The 21216-nt window shown below is 40.5% G+C and overlaps 1 protein-coding gene and 1 pseudogene across 1 annotated transcript in view; both read left to right on the top strand.

Annotated features, from left to right (window-relative positions):
• The window catches only part of LOC120571307, a 212999-nt pseudogene extending 193921 nt beyond the window's left edge, over positions 1 to 19078 (top strand).
• LOC120571311 overlaps positions 1 to 21216 on the top strand; it is a 177523-nt gene that overhangs the window by 69697 nt on the left and 86610 nt on the right. Inside the window, exons 5-7 of the mRNA XM_039820192.1 lie at positions 3372 to 3638; positions 5772 to 6050; positions 6975 to 7277. Coding sequence (XP_039676126.1) covers positions 3372 to 3638; positions 5772 to 6050; positions 6975 to 7277 — 849 coding nt within the window. The remainder of the gene's footprint in view (positions 1 to 3371; positions 3639 to 5771; positions 6051 to 6974; positions 7278 to 21216) is intronic.

Below are 21216 nucleotides of genomic sequence, written 5' to 3'. Positions count from 1 at the left end.
TTGGGCCGTATGCATCACTGAAGTGACATGTCGAGTGTAATATTGCGATTATACAACAACATTACAACAACGCGGTTACCAACAAAATAAAAGTGATGATCAAACTTTATTGATATTGTGAAGCAATTTGCTCTAAAAAATAAATAAAAATAAAAACAACAGACAGGATTTTTCTAGTCCCATCCCTGTTTAGTCAGCCAGCCGACTTGGAGCTACACAGCTTTATAGAGGTCGTGGACCGGGGTGAATTTAGTTTAATGTTTGACATTCGTCGGTTTTCACGGGTGTTACCTTCAATAAGGTCAAAAGCCTCGATTTCGCCCAGTTTCAGTGTATGCTGGAGAGCTAATTTAGACAGACGTTTCACAGTTTTAATTCACTATAAACATCACCAAACTGACGATGCAGGTAAGAGCGCCAAGCAGTGGTACTGGTCCCACGGCCTGTCACTATCTAGTGTAGGCTACTGTTTAGTTCAAATCAACCAAAAAAGTACGAAGACATAGCGGACCAGACTCCAGCTTTTATTTTGAAAAGGGGGGCGGCACCAGACAGGAGGTCATGAGTCGGTGGACGGTGTCTGTTTCTCTGGATAAACAAACATACAACAAGTTATTAATAAGTATATCAGAGGTTCAGAAGAGACAGATCACAATGAAGACCTGGCTGGTCCTGGTCCTCCTGGGACTCATGGTACAGGACGCCGCGGCAGGTGAGTTCAGACCTTTTTTTTTAGGTTAGTTTAATGTAAAATAAAAAATGCTTATGGTCTTTATTAACTGTATTTATGAGTTTAAGGTTCTTTTGATAGTCGTTGATGTTTAGTTATAGGATTTCCTTGCAGATTATAGAAACGTTAAGTAACCAAACCGTTATTATCATAGTTAATATAGGCTACATCCTGTCTGCGCAGCTCTGGTTGGATTAGCATTTAGTTATACATTTGTTAAGCTAGCCACTGTAACTTTTTGTCAAGAAGGATAGCCGTTAGCGTATTTCTGAAAACGGCAGAAATGTGTTATTTTTTTTCTCCAACTTTTAGATCTTATTTCGACCATGATTTTATAATATCAGGAGCATTAGACCGAAACTGTCTGATCGATCTTAATGCTAAAATGGCAGCATGGCTACGCAGCACTTTGAGGGGCCGTTAATATCAAGAATGCATGCACATAGCTACACTTTTACCTTACACACACACACACACACACACACACACACACACACACACACACACACACACACACACACACACACACATACAAAGCATGCACATGCAACACTTTTCCTCACGCACACACATAAAGCATAACACACACACACACACACACACACACACACACACACACACACACACACACAAAAAGCATGGACATACAACACTTTCACCTCACACACACACACACACACACACACACACACATAAAATGCATGCACATACAACACTTTCAACTCACACACACACACACACACACACACACACACACATAAAAAGCATGCATATACACTAATTTCACTTCACACATACACACACACACACACACACACAGAAAGCATGCGCATACACTAATTTCACTTCACACACACACACACACACACACACACACACACACACACACACACACACACACATAAAGCATGCACTTTCTCTCCTCCTGTGTTTGTGTGTGTGTTTGTTTGTGGGTGTGTGTGTGTGTGTGTGTGTGTGTAAATTAAACAAACATGAACTGTATCTATCAGATTGAATCGTATCTCGTCATCGAATCGTTTCAACAACAAATGGAATCACACTGGATCCAGATTAAATGTATGGTCCTGAACCGTATCGTAGCTCATGTATCTAGAAACGTATCGGATCGTCCTATTAGGGAGAGATGCACACCCCTAATAATTTATATGTATATTCTTTGTAACTAACATTGTTGCTCGTTTTATTACATTTAACAAAGGTAGCGCTGTCCAATACATTCCAAATATCTTCCTATGGGTGATCTACCTAAGGTCAGTAGTCTGCTACTTCTAGCAGTGTTCATGTGGTGAGCATGGGGCCGGCCCCTCAGCATTCATTAATCAAGGGAGCAGATGAAAACATTGTGCGCATGTTCAACGCGCTTTCACGAACATGTTGTCCCCATAGCCAATAAAACATAATAGAACGACCTACGTCAAGACGATTTTGAAACTTAATTTATGTGGTATGGGCATTGCTAGCCAGCTACCAGCTAGCACAACTGTCAGTTATGTTCGTTTGATAGCTACTACTAATAGCGAGTCAAATACACCGAAGCAATTTGAATCAAGTTGACAATTTATTAAAAGTTACATTTTAGTACATTGTAACCGCTCTACGTATATGTGCAGTTGTGATTTCATTTGTGTTTGGATTCATTGAGCAAGTAGTGTTAGGTTTGTGTGTAGTGTTAGATTTGTGTGTAGTGTTAGGTTTGTGTGTAGTGTTAGGTTTGTGTGTAGTTTTATTGATGAGTCAGATGCTGCCCATACAGAGTTTATTTTGCCCCACCATGCTTTCCATGCCAGAGACGTCACTGCTTAAAACACAAAGGGTTTTCACACAAAATTATCAACGATAACTTAAAGCTATAGTGCGTAGTTTCTGTCTCCCCCATGAGGAATTCTAAGTAATGACAACAACACTGTTGGCGCGTCCACATGATACAAGCTTCACGTGATCGCGCACGCCATCCCACCCCTCCTCCACGCAGTTGCTAGTAGCCAAGGAGGACACGGAGGATTACAAAAACATGATGGACTCTTCAGAAGAGGTCATTATCTTCACTCAAATTTCTGCCCTGGAAAGTCGCCGGACGACACAATCTTCTGAACATATCCATACTGAGAAATCCAGAGAGAGTTGTGTGGAGCTGATAGTCTTAATTAGCTTTGTAGCAACTTATTTGTCAATGGCTTGAATGTACCGGACGTTCATTAATATCAATAAGTTATGCACAAAAGCTTTAAATATAATTCTTAAATTTACATATATCAAGATTTATAAAAAGGGACTCAGATATCAGATATTTTCCTTTTTTTGTTAGTTGTTTTTAAAAACACTAATACTCAAACATTTGAAATCCACAGACCCTCTGACAACAACATCAACTAAATGAAATTATCACGAAAAAGCAGTTTTAAGGACAAAATCCTCAGAAGTATTAAAGTAAAGAGTTTTTGAAGAAAAACCTTTTTATCTATACATTCTTTTTTGCATTTATTGACTGCACAGCAGACATTATTAGGATGTCTTGAATGTATAGTTGTTTTTGATTCTGTGTGCAGAATAAATACATTGTTCAGTGATTTAAACAACTGTAGTATAAAACTGACATTATTACATTCATATTTTCTTACAGTGACTCACTCTCTGAAGTATTTCTACACTGCGTCTTCTGGAGTCCCAAACTTCCCAGAGTTTGTGGCTGTTGGATTGGTTGATGGCGTTCAGATAACTCGCTATGACAGTAACACCAAGAGAGAAGAACCCAAACAGGACTGGATGAGCAGAGCCACAGAAGATGATCCTCAGTTCTGGGAGAGGAACACTGAGATATCTAAGGGTAACCAGCAGGCCTTCAAAGCCAACATCGAAATTGTAAAGCAACGCTTCAACCAAACTGGAGGTTTGTTTATGTTTCACTTTCTACTGATAAAATGTTGTTTTATATTTTAATTTTGTATTTTAGTAAACAGATGTCAACACACACACACACACACACAGGAGAGTTTCCGTTGTCCGGTAATTACCGGTCATTGACCGGAAACAAATTCTGAGGACTAATACATTCTACACATTCTAATAGTCTCCGGTCAGAATGACCGGTGGAAATAATTCCCTCTGCACAATTTGAATTGTGTTAAAATAGGCTACAGTGATTTTTAAATATTTCGTTCTAATGAACAATCCTGTTGTATTTATATAAAGAAAACGGATGTAGACTGTTAGCGTCTATGGTAAAGGGAAAATAAACTACATGTCGCACTTTCGCCCTGATTGAATGCAGTAGACTGCTGTAGGTTTACACACTACAAACGGCATCAAGCAAGCGGGAAAGTCAAAGCCCAAGCCGTGGCAAAACAGGGAAATATCACAAATTACTTCATAAAACCAAGCAGCAGCCGTTTTTTTACTCTGAAGAGACGGCTGATGTGGTACCCGTGGCTCCAGCAGAAAAGAAAAGAAAAACGCGGGCGTTCAGGCCGGGCTGGAGAGAGAAGTTCCCCTGGGTGAGGTGTGATCTTGTAGAGGGAGAGGAGAGGATGTTTTGCAGTGAGTGCGAAAGGTCTGGGAGGAAAAATGGCTTTACTCGGGGGTCGACCAATATGAGACTATTGAGTCTCACGGAGCCCAATAAATGCAGCGATCACGTTTCTCTGTGTTCTCAGATGAAAGTTGTTTTTCACATGGCCAAAAATGACATTCCACGTAACCAGTATACAAGGGATGACAGAGCTACTGAGAGCCGTCCAGGCCCCAGATTTTGCCACGTCTGAGGGCTTTTACCGGCACAGTGACTCCATCTGTGAAATGGAAACGGCTCTATAGGACGTGGTGTTGAAGCAGTTAGATGACAAGATTAGAGAGAGTGATTTCATCGGAATCATCATTGATGAGACCGTCAATATAACTGTGGATAAAAAGCTAATTGTTTATGAAAAATTGCAAGTAAGTGGACGAGTGGAAACGTTTCTTTGTTTGGGAAATTACGATTTTACACCCTGGGACGGCTCAGTGTATTTTTGCCAAAGTAGCGGAGGGACACAGCGGCAGGCGGGCGGAGCTGTCTTGTGTTATCGGACTGGGCTCGGATGGAGCCAGCGTAATGGCGGGGGAAGCGTGCTGGAGTTGTGGCGCTCTTCTGAAGAGAGCGTAGTTTCCATTCAAGTGCACTGTGTTGCCCATCGCGCTGCGCAGGCTGCTATGGATGCCGCAAAAGCTGTGGACCGGGTAGGAGCCTACAAGCGCAAAATTTCCGCAGTGTACTCATTCTACAAGCCCTCTGCTAGCAGGACCAGTCTCCTCCGTCAACTCACAGCAATGCCTGAGCGATGAAGATATGAGGAGTCTGAAGCAGCAATGCGCTGTCCGCTGGCTATCCTTGCATAGGGCAGTTGATAGTATGACAGAAAACTGGCCTGCTCTGGTGATGGAGCTAAATGAAGAAGCTGCGGGAGGAAATGCTCAAGCTCAAGGTATCCTGGGACAAATCCAGCCATACAGCTTCATTGCTTTGACTCACACACTGGCTGATGTGTTGGCTGAGTTTTTGGCTGAGATTCAGCCATGGTGAACCAATAGTGTCTCTGGTCCTATTATCAGTCGTTCTCCGTGTCAGCTTGTCAGAGTTTGAGAAGGTAGTCAACCAGCCAAGAGAAGTTGACTAACGTTGCAGTCCTGGATTTTTGGAGTCTCTAGGAGGGGGTTTATATGACCCTCCTCTGATATCAGCAGAGAGGCACAGCGAAGTGCCGAGAAGTTTAATGAAACAGAGCAACGTTCTTCGGGCTACAATGTAACGCATTACTGTTGATAACTCAGTAATCACATTACAGCTACTTATCAAATAATTATCGCGTTACTTGCGTTACCGGTTCTTTAACTATTTTCATAACGTGAGGGTAAAGATGTGATCTCAACTGATAATAGATGACTCTCTCTCTCTCTCTCTCTCTCTCTCTCTCTCTCTCTCTCTCTCTCTCTCTCTCTCTCTCTCTCTCTCTCTCTCTCTCTCTCTCTCTCTCTCTCTCTCTCTCAGGTGTCCACGTTCTCCAGTGGATGTACGGCTGTGAGTGGGACGATGAGACTGATGAGGTCAATGGTTATGAACACTTTGGTTATGATGGAGAAGACTTCATATCATTTGACCTGAAGACAGAGACGTGGATCGCTCCAAACCAACAGGCTGTCATCACCAAACACAAGTGTGACCATAACACAGCTGAGATAGCTCAGAGAAAACACTACTTCACCCAGATCTGTCCTGAGTGGGTGAAGAAGTATGTGGACTATGGGAGGAGCTCTCTGCTGAGAACAAGTACAATCACATGACCTGCTGGAGTTTAATGGACCCAACAAGGGTGTGATGATTATACAGGGGGGGGGGGGATACGTGGGATTTTCCCCCTTTCTGGTCTAAATAGCCCCACCTTTGCTGAATTTTGTTTTCACCGCGAAGTGAACTTTGCTCTCCGACTTGGAAGCGTTGTGTTTTAAGTTGACATCACGTTGCGCTATTTCATTTTGAGATTATTTTCCATTGAATATTGAAGTTGATAAATAAATGTTTTGGCATGGCTGGCCGAGTCGCACTATATCCATGGTATTGAAAGGGGGATTTAATTCTTGCATTTCTTTTGTTTTGTTGTGCATGATCAAAAAACATCAGAAGAGGTCATTATCCCCAGTCCCTAGTAGCCGTGCTAAATTAGCCTGAAGCTAATGCTTACCTGTTCAGGAACAAATTAGCCAACTCTGCGTCCTTTTGGGCTCTAAGCTGTCTCCATCTTTCAAATAAATCTCCAATATTTACCCAGGGTTTGTTATGTCTCTCGTCACGCTACTGTTAAAAACATGCTGTTTTTTTTAGGTTGGGTAGAATCTATCTCCTAAAGTTAATCTATGTACTAACGTTACAGCTGTAGCATACTGGGTTTACGTTTTTACAGGTAACGGTATATCTGGCAACCCGGCCTGGCTGTCAAACTGACATAAACATAAACAGAAATACCGTCACGGAACGAAAATTTCAAAAGGAGAAAATTCTGGCATTAGCATTGTTGTCAGAAAGGATAGTATTTCATCTTAGCATGTTTCCTTAATATCTGATGACATATTGGGGTCCTTTTTGGATTTATTACAGTAAATTTATTACATATTGGGCCTTTAAAATGCATTAAATTAACAGAAAAGATTAATCTCCACTAAAAATAATAATAAAGTCTTTGTCTTCACTGTGCAGATCTTCCCTCAGTGTCTCTCCTCCAGAAGTCTCCCTCCTCTCCAGTCAGCTGCCACGCTACAGGTTTCTACCCTGACAGAGCCATGATGTTCTGGAGGAAAGATGGAGAGGAGCTTCATGAGGACGTGGACCTCGGAGAGATCCTCCCCAACCACGATGGATCCTTCCAGATGAGTGTTGACCTGGACCTTTCATCAGTCCCAGCTGAAGACTGGAGGAGGTACGACTGTGTGTTTCAGCTCTCTGGTGTGGAGGACCACATCGTCACCAAACTGGACAAAGCAGAGATCAGGACCAACAGAGGTGAGACTGGTACCAGGCGGAGATGGCAAACACTAGGGCTGGGACGAAATGCTTTTGTCACGATTCTTTTACGATACGTGGGTGGCGATTCGATTTATATTGTGATTCTAGAAGTGTTGCGATTCGATAGTATTGAGTATTGCGATTTTCTTTTTACTTGTTCAACAAAAAAAATTAATAATACACTTCTAGAGACCATACAATATATTATCTGACATTTCTAAAAACTAATTTTTTTTTATATTTTCTGATATTTATTTGATTTGTAAAGAAGTACATAACATGTATTTTCTAAATGTTCTGCTTTCAGTCTGTTTTGCTGGAAATGGATATGGTGTAGTGGCCGTCTGCGATACCATATAAACAGATAATATTAAGGAGAATCAATGGTAGAATAAATAAATAAAATTCATTCTGCGGAAAATAATTTATTTTAAAAATCGTCACAAAACCAATCACGATACATCCGTGAATCGATTTTTTTTTTTTTCCCTGACGCTTCTGTGGACAATTTTAAGAGGCAAAAACAAAATGAAAACTCTGTACAGTGTGTCTATTGTAAAATCAAACTAGCGTATCACAACAGCAGGGCGTCAACGCTACATCATGTCAGTAGAAAACATCCAGTCTGCTCATCCACTCCACGGAACAAACCAGACACAAGGTAACGTTACCGTCTGCTGCTCTCGTCCACCACGCTGTTTCACACAGCTACAGCATGCTCTATAGCGGTCCTAGAACCTTTCGTCTTCGTTTGGCAGAGGTCAAAGGAATGTTTTTACGTAGATTTTTAGCGAGAAAGAGGAAAACGATACAAGACAAATTTACAGCTGGTCTGGTTGGTCCTGGTGGAGATTTTATGTAATCTAACACTTCCTTCAGTAGTGGTAACTCGTTGAAGCTTTTGACAAGTGTTCATTCTTACTTTTAAAATACTTTCACACCATAGACTGTTAATATTAATGGACAACGCATCCTGTTTGGAAAAATGCTGCAAATGTGGAAGTGCCTTAAAGCTGCATTCTATCTGAATTCCAGCAGGGGGCGACACGTGCGGTTGCAATAGGAGGTCGGTTTCTGTAGAGGTCTGTGAGAAAGTGACCCACTTCTCACTTGATTTATTACCTCAGTAAACATTTTCATAATGAGTTTATGTTCTCAGTCGCTAGTTTTAAGTCTTCTGCAACACAGAATAATGTGCATTTTTTTAATTATGGTCTCGTTGATTTTAAAATCGGCGATAAAGCGGGGGGTGTTTTAGGGCGTGGCTATGATGCGATTGCCAGTGAAAGTGTGTAACGTAACGTAGAGTGTAAGCAGCTCCTCCCTCACTCCTCCCTCTCGTCTAAAATCGTCACATCCGCCACCAGGATGGCTGCGCCCGTAACGGCAAACTCTACGACTCATAGGTGATCTCCACAAACCAATGGGTGACCGTACACATGCTCTGTCCATTAATATTTACAGTCTATGTTTCACACCCAACAAATAAAAAGAACCTTCTTGGTTAACCTCAGTTCCACCTAGAGCTACGGTTTCCTATAAATCCTAAACCAGAGAGTTGATGTTTCTTTCTTCAGCCCGTCGACAGGAAACCTGGGAGGATTCGGAGCTCTTCAGATCCCAGCCGGCCTCTGACCTCGACGCCTCGGGCAAGAAACGCTACGTGGGTAAGTTGAACTGAAAGGGTTAGATCAGTGTGTTCCTAATGGAATATATTTCATGATTGTTGAACTGCCAATATTAATGTGGCTTTGGTCAGCAATCGTACTACTTTAGTTTGAATTTAATTTCAATTTTAGCTAATTATTTCAGTTGTTCAAGTCAGACCTTTTAGCCAAGTATTTCTATTGTTCATCCATAACTTTTTGCGAATCATTTGAACTGTTTAAGCATAACTTTTAGCCAACTATTTTAGCTGCTTATGCAATACTTTTAGCTAACTTTTTACTCACTCTGGTAGGAATCCATAGTATCATAGGCTAGCTAACGTTACTGTTAGGCGATGCTACGCCGGTATTGCAAATGCATTTGATGGATCCAAACAATATTAATATTAATCTCATTAAAAAAATGCTCTAATGCTTTAATTGCTGTTATACAAAATATCAGCGATTATGTAAAACAAATTTCGGTTAGACAATTATTTAATAATTGTCACAGGCCTAGCACCATGTAGCCTATATTATTTTAAATAAAATCATAATTTATATATATATATATATATATATATATATATTATATATATATATATATATATATCTTTCTGATCCTTCCTCTCTTCCTCTCGAAGCGCCTCACGTCGTCTACCAAACGGGGAAGAAACCCGACGAGCCGTGCTCCATCACCTCTTCTCTCAGCTACTTCCCCGAAGAAGAACCCGGCGAGGTCAACGTGACGGCTCCGCCCAAGTCTCCGCCCGCCAACGTCACCGTGGTGATGGTGGAGGGATGCCCGTCCTTCGTCATCCTGGACTGGGAGAAGACGGACAACGACACTACCGGTACCAACGACCATTTAAGATCAGAGATGTTTCAAAGTTCAGAGGTAACCTTTCAAGGGTTTTCTCTTCACCTGGACTCTGTTTTCTATGTCTGTGTCTAAGTGACTGATGTTCAAAACTACCTTTTGAAAGTCGTCCAGTATGAAGCGAGACGAAACAAGCTTATTTGCGTCCACTAAAAGTGCTGTTTTTGCCAGTGACAGGCTCAGATTATTATTCTTAGTGTCTGACAACATTATGGAAAGAATTTATTATGACGTTTTTGTTGCATTTTCTACATTTTGTAGCTTTTTTCTAAATTTGGGACTCTTTTTTTAGACATTCTTTACACTTTTAGGATGTTTTCGGCCCTTTTTTCCTATGCTTTTGTGGTGCTTTTTTCATGATTTACTAGGTAAATCATGAAAGGTACTTGTTTTTGTTGCTTTTTAGGCTGTTTTTGTCACTTTTTCAAAGTTTTGATGCTTTTTTCGCTTTTTACCTTAAAGTGGCCCTATTATGGTTTTTGGTGTTTTTACCGTCTGTTTGTTGTGTTATATACTTTGTTAAATAATGTATATGTATGTGTGTGTGTGTGTGTGTAGGTCTGTGTGTGTGAGTGTCTGTGTGTGTGTGTGTATATATGTATGTATGTGTGTGTGTGTGCGTGTGTGTGTGTGCGTTTGCACACAGGGCGTGTGGCACACATGGAAACTGGTCCCTTGTGGTTCCAGGCTAAGTTGTACAGGATCTCGGAGCAGCAGTGGGCCCCAGAGACGTGACATGCAGGCCCATCTGATGCCCGTCAACCACTGTCCCAGCTATGGGTAAATAGTGAAGACCCCAACGGCTGCGCAGGGGGAATATGGTGGTGTGAGAACCACCACAACGGCTGGGAAGGCAGAAGAAGGCAACCCCACAGCCACGTGGGTTAACTCGGGGGGGTACAGTGGCTAGGGGGGCAAACCCCCGAAGACAAACCTGCACCTGGGGAGTCCAACTGACCGGACCAACGGCAGCCCCCTGCAACTCCTGCCAGACGAAGGTCGTCATGGGTTCCCTCATGCCACTGGAGGTCCACCTGGTAGGAGTGAAGATGGTGGGAGTGAGGTCTGCCCACCCTCATCTTAATCCTCACCTATGAGCAAGCTTCTTGCCGCCACCCCCCAAAGAAGTCCTGTGGCGATGTGAGAAAACTGAAACTAGTCCTCACAAGTATATAATAACTACTGCATACACACAAACACTAGCTACACAAATCATCTTTTAACAGTTTAAAGTTTGTTGGTGTGCCGGCCCTGGGCCTGTCCTACATGTGTACTGTGGTTGGTCTTGTTAACTTGCAGGTGTAGCGGAGGTGATAATGAGATGACTGTGATCACCTGGCCGGGCCCCCCAGACTATTTAACCCCCCCTGCCCCGAGACCAGGCGGACACATTCTCCCGACTGCCCACCAACATGTTTTCTCTCTGTTTGAGTTTTGTTAACTACTGACAACATGCACCTCCCATTCTCCATCACATCCACACACCTTCATTCATCACTGATACCGACAATCACATCTCATCGTTCTCTCGTTATCATCATTATTTAATATTTATTATTGTTACGTTGCTGTGCATCTCCCTCTTTTGTTGTGGCCTGTGAGCCGGTTGTAACAAGTTGGTGGCTTGTTTGCCGTGAGTATAAAACCAGGACCTTGTTTGTGGTTTTCTTTAGTTCATCCTAGTTAGTTGCTGTTGAGGCATTTTGGTTTAGTTGAGCTAGTCTATTGTTGTTTAAATGTTGCACTACAGTCATGTGTAATATAGTTTGATGTATAAATCAGGGGACAAACGCTCATTTGCATCCTAAACCCCCAAAATATAAGTTGGCTCAAATTATTTTAAATGTTAAATATATGATATGTATCATATATTATGATATTATATATATGATAGTTTAAAGGCCTTAAATATATCACAGTATATTAGTTTTTTCCACACTGTTTGATTTCACTAATTTATGTTTAGACTAGCCTTCTTAATCCCATTAGATTTGTTGTTTTCCCAGTTGGACTGTAAAGGAGGTCACCTGGTTTAATTTGTGCAGTCTTATTGCCGTGAGATATGACAGGAAGTGGATTTTATAGTACTCCTTAACTAATCACATACAAATGATCGGTCTCAGCAAGCAATTTGTAGTGTGTTGTAATAGTCAGGCTATCACCAGACCAAGCTCAGTCTTTTAAGATTGAACATTAGTCTGGGGAGTCTGCTCTGTATTTTCTCTGCACAAGAGGCGTGATCAACGGGGATAGTTCAGATGACTCTGTACGCAATTGGATAGTCCTTCAACCAATCAGACCAACGATCTGGGTGACGTACTTTGCAGAGCGAGGCAGAGCGAAAGCCGGTCGGTAGTAAGGCAAACACATCCTTCTTTTGTAGGAATTGATCCAGCAGCTGAGTCACTCCAGTCCTTGGCGGGATGCAGGGCCACCGGCCCGCAGCAGACTCGCTGTGTGCGAGCCAGACTGGGCGGACGCCACTCTGCACGTTTGATGCAGGGACGTAGCTAAGTATTTGAGGGGCCGGAGGCTGAGATTACATCTACAATAATTATTTATTATTAATTAATATAAATGAATTGTTTGTTTCAATGTTTTAAGATTCTTGTGGACATAGTGGGAGTTTGTTTTTACAAGCACACTTTTTTGAACACCAAAGTTAGGGGGGCAGCTGGGGGGGGGCAAGGCCCTATAGTGGGGGGTCAGCTGCCCCCCCTTGCCCCCCTGTAGATCCACCCCTGAATAGACCCCAAAAGTCATCGTAAAACACACTTCATTCAAAAGCTGTCTTTGTTTGTCTTTCCACTGTTCCACCAATCACCACTCTGGTTTGTTTAATTCACCCATTTCCATGTGGAACTATACAGACTCTATACAGGCTAAAAGGACTGATTATTTACATGGAGTCTGGTGGGTTTGGTGATGGTGATTTCAGGGTTTCACGTTAAACAAAAAGGATCTTCCTCTTTACCAAAATGCTCTATCTCTGTACGGATCCTTTCCATATTGTTGTCAGTCACTGAGCCTGTCAGGGGCTGAAACAGAACTTTTAGTGGACGACAACTGACGAGTCCAGGTTGAACGAAAACAACCCAGTTACCTTTAACCAGCGAGCTCTTCAGGTGTGAGATTAGCATCTGATGGTTGTGATGTGCCTCTCCTCAGAGTATGAAGTCATCTCCACCGTTGGCGAGCAGGTTTCCATCCTGACCACCGACCAGACTCACACCTCTGTGGAGAACCTCAAACCTGAGACCAGGTAGGCTGGATTTAGAGTTTACAAAAAAACATTAAACCCTTCCTTTAAAAATTTTTTTAACAATAAATAATAAAAAATACATTACAATTATTACATAAAAAATGTATATATTGAAAACCCCAAATAATAAAATAAAATAATTTACAACTATTACAAATATATATGTTTTTTAATAAATTAAAATGATTAGTCCCAAATTAAAAAATAAATTGTAAACATTGATTATTCTGAGTCAGTTGATGAGTTTCCCCCTTGGTGTCGTTTCATGCAGAGAAAAATGGGCAAAAGCAACAAAAATCAAAAAAAAAAAAACAACATTGAAAAAGGGACAAAAAAACTTGAATTAAACTACAAAAATGTAAAGCAAAAGTTTTCTGAGATCGATGTGTTGACTTTAAGTCTTTTAATGTAAAAAATTATACAAAAAAATAAAATTACATTTAAATAAAAAATGTTTTTTTAGATGATTTAAAGGACATAAAAAATACATAAACAAACAGGAGGTCTAAGCCGAGGAGCTGGAGAGGATCATCCTGCTGATATTTCATCTCTTTCTGTAAACTAATTGGTGTTTTCTGACAGTTATGAGTTTAAAGTGAAGCCGAAGAACGTCCTCCATCCTCAGAAAGGTTTCTGAACTCTGACCAAACGTCACGTGTTCTTCCTACCGAGTCAATTCTTTTAAGTAAATGAAATGATTAAACTGAAATAAACAAATATAAAACAAAAGAATAAAAAAAAAAATTCTATATATTACAAATAAATAAAATTATAAAAAAGTTAATTTAAATGATTAAACCGAAATTAAAATATAAATTAAAAATGTAAAAAATTATACAAAATTACATTTAAAAAAAGTAATTTTCAGTAAATTCAGGTATTTCTCTTCTCTCTGTTTCTCGGTGTTTTCTGACAGTTATGAGTTCAAGGTGAAGCCGAAGAACGTGCTGGGTGCAGGTCCTCCCAGCGAGCCGGTCTCCTTCGACACAGAGTCTGGTACAGTACCAGTTTCTACATTTCTACATGTTTAAACCTAAAGTTACCTCCCAAACTGAGCAGCTACAGGATGGCTTTAAAACACAGTAGAACAATAAACTGTAAACTCCTTTAACAAAGTAGTTGTAAAGATGTTAAAACCCTTTCCTCTTTGTTTCCTTCATCAGCCGACCCTCGGGTGACCGACAACGTTTCAGGTACGATCGAGGGGGGAGGTTTGGTTTCAACATTGTGGGTTCCCTATAAAGTTTTGAGCGTCAAACACTTAATTTCCTGCATTCTAGTGATTTTTTTTAATTCAACAATGCATGGTGCAAATGTCTTTATTTATGTAAAGGAAATTATTATTCTCCTGTATTGTTCAAAAACTTTCTGCATATTCAAACATCACACATGCTTCCAGATGTTATTTTTTAGGAATGATGTACATCTCGACAACAAATCAAATCAGACAATGAGACCTTAAAGCTCCAAAGTTTTAAATCTCCATAAGTCTGTCTTTATTTTCACGCTCCTGTTGTGATCTTTAACCCCCTTTTTCCCTCCAACTTTTGGGGAGTGGGTTGTCTTTCATATTTTTCGAGGAGGACAAATCTACCTCTTCTAAATATTTGGGGGGGGGGGGCTTCCCCTCCGAAATCTACGCATATGGTTATGGTTAACCCTTGTGTTTCCTGGGTCGAAAATTGTAATTAAAGCGTTTTGGTCTTTTTTTCCTGACGTTTTTGAAGCTTTTTTAGAAATTTTTGTCTATGTTTTCAACATTCTTTTACCATTTTTTTTTTTTTCAAATGCTACAAAATGTAATAAATCCCTCAAATTTAATGAAAGCACTGAACTGATCATTTATTTTACTTGTGAAGAGTGCTGTATGGAACCATACACGTTATTTTTATTTGGTTGAAAGTTAACCCAAAAAGTCTGATATAGAAACTTTAAAAAAATGGGTCAAATTTGACCTGAGGACAACAGGAAGGTTAAAAAGAAACATCCAAAGTGTCTTTATTTAAACTGTATTTACAGAGCGGTGGATTCAACCTTTCTGCTGATGAACGTGTGTCTGATGTGTGCAGGAAGAGACGCCATCTGGACTCTGTTCCCCTTCCAGACGGACTCGTCCTCCGACTGTCACGGGAAGCAGTACGTCAACAGGACCTGGTACAGGAAGTTCGTCGGCGTCCAGCTCTGCAACTCGCTGCGCTACACGATCTACCTGAGCGACTCGCTCAATGGTGAGTGCCGTTAATTCTCTCGTCATATTTTATACATTTGCTGTTTTCATCGACTTCAATAAAAAAAAAAATATGTTTTAGGTTCTTTTTTGAAGCTTTTGGCACTTTAAAAAAAAAAAAAATTGTGACTCTCCAAGCCGTTTCTTCCAAGGTTTTGGCGGCATTTTTTTTTCTTACATTTTGGGTAAAGGAAGTTCGTCGGCGTCCAGCTGTGTAACTCTCTCCACTACAAGATTACGCTAAAGATGCAAGATGCAAGATACGTTAAAGGTCTTTTCAGACGGGGGGCAGTTGTCGTGCCTCGTAATTCATTTTCAATGAGAGACAATCGTGCAGGTTGTTGGGGCAAAGGCAACGCAACAAGCGGGCGCAATCCTGTGAAGCTGTCGTGGCTGTGTTGACCCAAGGCCTGATTAATCGGGTAACTTCACGTGTAGTTTGAACTTAAATTAAAATTACAGCTGTACTAATTCAGCATATGTGAAGCGTCACTGAGCCTGCATCCTTCTGATCTCTTCCTGGTGGTTTGACCCTGCAGGTAAGTTCTACAACATCGGGGATCAGACTGGCTTCGGCGAGGATCACTGTCAGTTCGTCGATTCCTTCCTGGATGGAAGAACAGGACGCCAGCTCCAAGCTGACCAGCTCCCCTCCAGACCCGGTAAAACCTTGATTTCTTTAGGCCTGACACTACGGTGGCCAGCAGGGGCAAACGCACTGCGACTTGATGAAACACACGCAGATAGACAAAACACGAGCAAATTAAGGAAACAGCTTCATTCATTTGACAACGCATGCGCAGCATTCAGCAAACACGCTGCAAATACAGAAACGATGCAAAAAGAAAAGCACACAGTCCCCGAAAACAAATGCAACAACAAAAGAACGCTGTCGGCCACCGTATGATACCGTCCAAAAACAACAAAATTATAAAATAAATACATAAAAAATATAAAAACAAATCAAAACTAATTGAAAGTAAATTACAATTATTGCAAATTAATCAGAATCTGATTCAGAAAGGAGTTAATTGCCGCAGTAAGTTGCACGTATGTGGAATTTGCCTTGGTGATTGGTGCATACATACACAAACATATTAAACATTAATTAAGGAATAAACAATAAATACAGAAACAAATAGCCTATATCCAAACATAGTTGGTTAGTGTTGGAGACAAATATGTAGTTTGGAGTGTTCAGACTGTGGGTGCTGTTTCTTGTATGAACACTGGGTGTCCCTGTGGTATTACCTGGGGCCAGGTTATAAAGGGAAGCTCCTAATTGTTGTCGGCAGGTATTTGTCCCGGGAGGGCGAATATGTTTTAGACCGCTGTCGCTGTGACACTAAACGCTGTCTTATTGTTTATAGATTTAACACTGAAAACTGAAAGAATGGACATTTTCATGCTGCACCGTAAACCAAATAATCATAGTTATTCTGCAACGCGACATCATCTGATGATTCTTGAACGCTACGCAGCATGTTAACATTAGGCAGCGCATCAGCCAGGTCACTCTGGGTTAAACTAGCTCAGTAGCTAACAGTATCAGACTGAGCTCCTTTAAAATTTAGTATATGAACAAGGAGGCTGAATGGTTTGAGTGCAGAATACAAAAAATGATATACTATAGTATGTGCAATGGGCAGATGTAGAGTCCAGGATGGAGGTTAATGCATGTGGATGGGGAGGGGTTAGGTCAGTGTCAGTGGGGGTCCGGGGCCTTGTTGATGAGGCTGACTGCAAAGGGGAAGGACCAGTTTTCATTGCATGAGGTTTTGGTCCTGATGGACCAGAGGGGAGGAGGGGTTCAAACAGTTTGTGTCCGGGGAGACAGGGATCGGCTACAATCTGTCTGCCTCAGCGTCCTGGAGGCGTTCAGGTCCTGGAGAAACGGCAGATTGCAGCCAATCACCTTCTCAGCAGAGCGGATAGTACGCTGCAGTCTGCTCTGGTCCTCAGCAGAGGCAGCAGAGTACCAGGTGAGGATGGATCAGTGGTGGCGGTGTAGAAGTGCACCATCGTTGTCTTTGACAGGTTGAACTTCTTCAGCGCTTTTTTTTGATGAGGGAACTTATACACATGGGTGGTAATGGCGCAGTGGCTATGACACGTGCCTTTGTTGCGGGAGATCAGGGTTCGATTCCCACTGCGATACATCAACCAATGAGCAAGACACTTAACCCCTAGTTGCTCCAGAGGCGTGCAACCTCTGACATATATAGCAATTGTAAGTCGCTTTGGATAAAAGCGTCAGCTAAATGACATGTAATGTAATAATACACATTGAATGCACGTTGGAGAGGAATATCCCAGGTAGTGGAGTGAGAAATCATCGCTAGCGAATCCATACAAGCACACCGGCCCTTCACCTCGTCTCCTTCTCCTGCCATTCACTGCTCGGGCCACTGGTAACGCACCGTTGATAAGGATGTCCAATAAATCCACGGAAGTTGCAAGAAAAGTGGGAATTAGGTCGGCTGGTGTTGTTTCCCTGATGTTCAGGAGCTCATCTCTGATGAAAGAGCTCCGGGTATCAGAAGACAAGACAAGCAGAAAACAAGACACAACAATGAGCAGCCAATCACTGTGGCCACCACCGTTGGCACCATATGGGATGGAAAGTGATTAAAAAATGTAAATTAAATATGAGAAAACCAAAATAAAAATTCCATTAAAAATATAAAAATTATATTAACAAAATACAATTATTAAAGATTAAATCAAAATAATAAAAGGTAGCTAATTAATTTTCATAAATTCTTTTGAACCTCTATCTGATAGAAAGTCTTTCCCACAGTTTGTTCCTCTGTTTTGTTGAAATGATTAAACAAAAAAATAATTATGAACAAATTACAATTATTACAAATGAATACAAATAAATAAAATTATTAAATAGAAAATAATAAATAAAATAAATTCAATTATAAAATAAATTAAAAGTAATACAAAATAAGTAAATGGTTAAACTGAAATAAAAAATAAAATAAAATATAAAATAATGAAAAATAAATTACACTTATTAAAAATCTAATCAAAATAATTATAAATACATTAAATATTACAAAAATAAAATGTACATTTTACAGTTACTGAAAGGAAAAGCAGCCAACAGTGTGATAGAAAGTCTCTGTCCCAGTGTGTACCTCTGTCTGGTTGCTCCTGGTTGGTTGCAGGTTTCTACAGAGCCGAGCGGCAGGAGCCCGTCCACTTCGCACAGATCGGAGGACACTCCCACATCAACTACGTCTCGTGGTATGAGTGCGGGACGCCCATTCCTGGGAAATGGTGAACAAACTTCACGTCCGTTCTCGGAGAAGCTCCAGTCGGCCAGGCTGGGAGGCAGCGACAGCAGGAGACGCCTTCACGTTACCCAGAGCTGTAAGAACATGTACAGGACGTCCTCTTCAGGGCATACTTAACCAGAGAGCAGCTTCAAAGTTTCAAGCGGTTTTTTTTTGTTGCCTCCACGCATTTTTGTGCTTATTTTAACATTTTTGGCGCTTTTTTGACGCGTCTGGCCCTTTTTTTGACCCCTTATAAGTTTTTGGCGTTTTCTCTATGTTTGACCAACAAGTAGGCTACCAAGGGTAGCGCACGGCTAATTGACCGGTGTGTGCTTCCTTTCGCAGGCTCTTGTAAAGAGAAAGTGTAAAATGTTTTAAGAAATAACAAAATGTTCTAAGTAAATAGGATAACTAGGTTTGGAATTATTGTTACGACTGAAACTAATTTCTTGTTATTACCATTTTGCAGCAATAAAATTGAAGTGAGATAAACAAACAGAGAAATGTTTTATCTTTTTAGATTTGAAACAGATGTTGACAAAGTTTCCTTTTGGGGAAAAAAGGTAATAAATTCGATACATCATAGAATATCGCAATATGTTTAAAATCGCAATAGTCTGGTATTGTGACATAAGTATCGTGACGTTATAAATTGCTCGTGAGGCCTCCTCATGAACAACTTGTGTTTGTCAGGCTAAAACAAGCTATTTACAAGAAATGGGTTGTGTTAAAGCTATAGTGAGTAGTTTCTGTCGTCCCCCACAACTGTGACTGTCTACGCGTCCACATGATACAATCCCCCCATTTACTACTTGTTGTCTGGAGTTTGCACCTTCAAGGTTGAATACACTTAATTGTGAGTCTCTTTGGATAAAAGCGTCAGCTAAATGACATGTAATGTAATGTAATGTAGAAATGAAGACCAAACAAACAGAACTGTAAGATGTATTTCTAACCAGTGGAAGTGAGGAGTAGTGGCTGTTAGAGTTAGTGGAGGAGAGATGTTCTGGCACTTAAACTGTGGCTTCTAAAAATCATATATTTTCTTTATATTTCAGATAAACCCACTCAGCACAGTAAGTTCTTGTTGTGTATGTATTAAAATGTTTACACTTTGAGTAGAAGCTCTTATCTATATCCACTCACTGCAACAGCTTTTATTCTGATGAAAGTCAAGTGTATATGTGTGTGTGTGTATGTATGTATGTATGTATGTATGTATGTATGTATGTATGTATGTATGTGGGGGGGGGGGGGTGGTAATTAGCTAATTAAAACAGAACTGTAAAATGTAGTTTGTTCTTCATTTAAAAATGACACCAGTCAGACATGTGTGAATAAAATATAAAGATGAAAATAATTGTCTAATGTGGAGTTGTAATCTGTTTATTAGAATTCATGGCTGATTTTTATTTGTCAGTTTTGTCAGTCGATATAGACTCAGGTATTGATATAGACTCAGGTATTGATCAGCAATGATATAGACTCAGGTATTGATCAGCAGTGATATAGACTCAGGTATTGATCAGCAGTGAGCAGAAAGAGTCACAGAAACTATAAATATTGTCTGGATAAAAGATGTGACACATATTGATCTGTTTATGTAATAACCATGCATTGTAATGTCTCAGATGAAGAAGTGAGAACAAAAGATCTGAGTTTTCTTATTAAACAGAAACTCTATAATGTTTTATAAAGTGCTTCAGCAACAATAAGTGAGGATGGAAAGAGAGTAGAAACAGCGCCAAAGAAAGAGCAAAATGAAAACCAGCATCAGGTGTTCAAACATCAACAGAGGTGTTCCATTTCTCTTGTTGGAGCAGTTTTCAGCGTCCACAGCTCCAGATCAGTTCAGGAGCATTCAGCCTGTCACACACAGATCACCTGATCTCATCTTTGGCTTTAAGAAGCTCTCTCACTCTCTTTCTGCTTCACTTTCATTTCTTTTTGCTTCTTATTTTCAAACGCTGAGGTAAAATATTGTTTCATGGAAACTATCTTGTGTTTTCTTATACTGTCTGTGCTGACGGCCTAATGTGTGCCAAGCCCAGTGTGTAGCCCTGAACTGAAACTAAACTAAATACCTAAACATACTAATACATAAATAAAACACCTTATTGGATCTGGACTTCAGAAAGGATATAAGATGTTCCCCTCCATCTCATTTAATAAGCAGATGGTTTCATTGCACACAGATGAGTTTAAAAAACAGATAATATCAGTCCACACTGAGAAACAGTGCTGCTGCACATCACCTGCAGGTCTGAACCAGTGGGGGGAGTTCAACATCAGTGAAAGCACTCTTGGAGTTGTTGTTTGTTGTCGAAATGTTTGATCAGGACTGTTTTCAATCAGCCACACAGAACACAAGAAGAAGAAGACACTACTGCACCCCCACAAACTGCAGAGTATCTGATCTGGAGCTGACAGTGACCTCTGACCTCCCACAAGATTTAATACATGTCTGCACATTACATTACATTATATTATATTATATTATATTATATTATATTATATTATATTACATTATATTACATTATATTATATTACATTACAGTCCTGAATTCCCACTATTCCCACTAGGTGGCATTATCGGCCTACACCTGTTACGGATATACATATTCATCCTGCTAA

The sequence above is a fragment of the Perca fluviatilis genome, chromosome 13, assembly GCF_010015445.1.
Source record: "Perca fluviatilis chromosome 13, GENO_Pfluv_1.0, whole genome shotgun sequence".
Taxonomy (NCBI): Eukaryota; Metazoa; Chordata; class Actinopteri; order Perciformes; family Percidae; genus Perca; species Perca fluviatilis.
The sequence above is the reverse complement of the archived record's forward strand: the minus strand, read 5'-3'. Positions and strand labels throughout refer to the sequence as shown.